Genomic DNA, 3,635 nt, shown 5'->3' on the forward strand with positions numbered 1-3,635 from the left:
TGTAACATGTAACAGGACAAAGGTGAATTTAGTTGGAGAAAATTGATACGGTCATGTAATGAAGAACACAAAGCGGATAGCGGATGGAAGATTAAGAAGAAACAACGTGAATTGTGCATTGAAGTAGAATAATAAGCAGAAGATGAAGAAGAGGTAGAAGATCAAGAAGATAAAGCAAAAAATAGCAAAGCATCAGATGATGGCGGAACGGAAAACGAAGAAGAAGATCAGGAAGATAAAGTGGAAAATTGCTAAAATCAGAAGGCGGCACCGAAGGAAAATTTAATAAGGCGTGAAAACGTAGGAGCGGAAAAAATGGCAATAGAAATAAAGAAGGATGAAGAAAGAAGATGATGAAGAATTGAAAAAAATAAACAGAAGTATGGAGAGAAGAAAGAAGAAAATAGATCAAGTGAATTTAGAATAGTACCAAAAAGCAACAAAATATCAGAAGAAGTGAAGAAGATACAGAGATGATTCAGCAAAGGATGAGGTGAAGCAGACCCGTCTACAAGATGTCAAGATAAGTGAATTGAAAAAGAATTATCACAATTAATAAATCAATATGACATGAATGCATGCTTGCATGTAAAATGTCAATAATAATAAAAAAAGTACAGAGTTAGAACTCATTTTGCAAGTTGCTGCCATTTCGAGCGACAGCTGATTTAATTGACTTATTTTGTTCTAAATATTTAGGAGCTTATGGGCCGTGGATGATTGCCAAACCCCCTCTAAACTTTCTACGTAGTTTATGAACAGCCCCTAACCAAACGCACACTTCTTTACCTAGATCATACATTGATGGATGAAGGGCTTTAGTAATTATAAACGTCCCTAGAACTATTCCACAGACGCAGTCAGAATATGAGCAAGTTAAACGCACACCCTTCACACTCCGAGGTGAAAAAGGCCACTTCACAAGTGACAGCGTTTCACCTCACTTCACATGCCGCGCAGCATAGGCCTAAGTGTAATTTTAATTTTCAATGAAATCGTTCCCACAAAAACTAAATTAATGTTTTTTAGACCATTCCCATTACATCCCGAATTCGCTCTTATCAGTCCATTTTTCCTCCATCCAATCGGGAAGAAAAACACTGGTTAATTTGGCACCCGCCACTCCAACGACGACAACAACGACGACGAACCATTCGGCTGCCATTCAATTCACCTATCCACGACCCGTCCGTTGTCAATGGATGATTGACGTTTCGAGTTTTTCACATCAGCTATCCAGTTTGTAAAACATAACTGACCATCATCGGTGTTGCCTGTGCGTACGCATTTGATATCAACCCGATATGATCTCTGCGACATGAGGCAAGTTAAAGAGACGAGATATGAGCCGTTCGATTGGCTGTGTTTTGGAAAATATTTTGGGTGCAAAATCAGTAGCGTTGAAAAGTTTCATCAGTTCGGCAGGCTTTAGAATGATCGGGAAGTGTTTCGGATTGATTCTGGTGATTACGGTGCTTCGAGTGGTGCGCGTTTCGGGAATGGATGCGATCTGTGAGCGGATCGATTTCAACGACTTCTCGCAAAGGAAGATCCGGGAGTGTACGGGATCTACTAAGGAGATTTTCCGGTTAAAATCGTATGTGGATTCGGTATTTTTTAAACCGTACCGGGACAATGTGTTCTACTACCTGAGCAATGACGTTCTGGGTGTGAGCTGTTGCGAGACGGAGGAATCTTTCTACATGCACGAGTACACGGAAATTCGGCTCATATACCAGCTGGTATTTCGGACGTTGTCCACTTTGACACTGAGGATACTCGATATGGATCAAATACAGAACGGACAGCCGGTGGTGGCGCAGCGTTGGAGCTCACAACAGCCGACGAGTACGTGGAGTTTGTTTGTTGGGCGGGTGGAGCGTGAAATTCGCCGGGCCAAGCTGCAGATAGAGGTGAACATGAGCATCGGAGCAGAAGTGGCGATTGAATATGTGACGGTTTTCAACTCACTGGTTCAGGAGCAGTTTTGCAAGGAGTTGGATGAATTCTACAGTTCTCCGGCAATACCAACCTCGACAACGACAGCGATGACAACTACGGCGAGGCCTACTACAACTACGACTACCAGGCCAACTACCACAACAACAAGGCCAACAACGACCACAACTAGGGCGACAACAACAACAACAACAACGGAAAGGCCTACCACAACTACGACAAGGCCCACAACAACTACGAGAAGGCCCACAACAACTACGAGAAGGCCCACGACAACAACGGAAACGCCTACCACAACTACGACTAGGCGTACAACTACAACAACAACAACAGAAAGGCCTACCACAACTACGACAAGGCCCACAACAACTACGACAAGGCCCACAACAACTACGAGAAGGCCCACGACAACAACGGAGACGCCTACCACAACTACGACTAGGCGTACAACTACAACAACAACAACAGAAAGGCCTACCACAACTACGACTAGGCCCACAACAACTACGAAAAGGCCCACAAGAACTACGACAAGGCCCACAACAACAACGGAAACGCCTGCCACAACTACGACCAGGCGTACAACAACAACAACAACAACAGAAAGGCCTACCACAACTACGACCAGACGTACAACAACAACGACAAGACCTACAACAAGTACGACCTTGTCGACAACTACGACTTTGGAACCCACCACAAGAACTACTGTTCGTCCGACCAGAACACAAACCACTACTCCTATATCAACAACAACAACAACAACAACAACAACAACGACGACGACGACAACTCCAGAACCGTCTACAACCACTCCTGAACCATCTACGACGACTACAGAGTCGAAAACATTATCTACGAGTACAACGGCGACCCCACCACCAATACCCGAGAACACCACAGAAGAACATCCGACATCAGTCCCAACAGCATCCCCTGTGTTGCAACCCCGCTCGGATGCAGTCTGGATGGTGCTCACAGGAGTCTTCATCACTCTGTTCCTTCTGACCGTCGCCTCCGGAGTGTACATCTACTCCAACAGTCGGTTGATCAGCCGAACGATAGCCAAGGAATTTGGTATTGATCTATCGCCCAAAAACACCAACCACCACGCAAACAACCACCATCCGTATCCACTGGATCAAACCATCCACCGGAAGCTGCAACAGCAGCTGAAAAATCGCCTACGCCAGCAGCACAGTTTTGAAGCGGAGGACACGACCAGCAACAACAGTAGCCGACGGAGCATGAAGCGAGGCTTCGAGCAGAGTAAGTACCCCAGGGGCTCCAATGTCAACCTCAATCGCTCGACGATGCTGGATGGCTTCCGAGATGATGACAAAAAGGAGCTCAAGTTCCAGAACCGGTTGAACAAGCTGTGAGCATGTATACGTAGAACTCTGTGGGGGCGGAGGCAGTGGTGCTATCAGTTACACAGTTATTTTAGGTGATAAGAGGTACTTGGTAGATGCTATTTTGTTCTAAATTAAGCATGTTCGTTACGTAAGATAACCGAAATAGATCGTAGAATCGCGATAAACTTGTTTCTTTCACTGCAAGCAGTGATAAGAAGAAGGTTCCTGAATCGGCTCCGGTCATTTTTCTTTTTCCTGAAGCTTCAACCAAAAATTCCCACACAAATCCATTAAGCTCCATCAATTTCGCATTCCCCCCGA

General features: G+C 45.0%; 1 protein-coding gene across 1 annotated transcript; it reads left to right on the forward strand.

Annotated features, from left to right (window-relative positions):
- The first annotated feature begins 1,306 nt into the window (after positions 1-1,306).
- Positions 1,307-3,413, forward strand: LOC135699209 (mucin-13-like). The gene is made up of 2 exons (XM_065219411.1): positions 1,307-2,224; positions 2,621-3,413. Exons 1-2 carry the CDS (start codon positions 1,344-1,346, stop codon positions 3,339-3,341), a joined length of 1,602 nt encoding a protein of 533 aa, XP_065075483.1. The 5' UTR covers positions 1,307-1,343; the 3' UTR covers positions 3,342-3,413.
- Positions 3,414-3,635: the final 222 nt, after the last annotated feature.

Source organism: Ochlerotatus camptorhynchus, unplaced genomic scaffold (genome assembly GCF_037179485.1).
Source record: "Ochlerotatus camptorhynchus isolate MF236.1 unplaced genomic scaffold, CSIRO-AGI_Acam_v1.1 ptg000104l, whole genome shotgun sequence".
Classification (NCBI taxonomy): Eukaryota; Metazoa; Arthropoda; class Insecta; order Diptera; family Culicidae; genus Ochlerotatus; species Ochlerotatus camptorhynchus.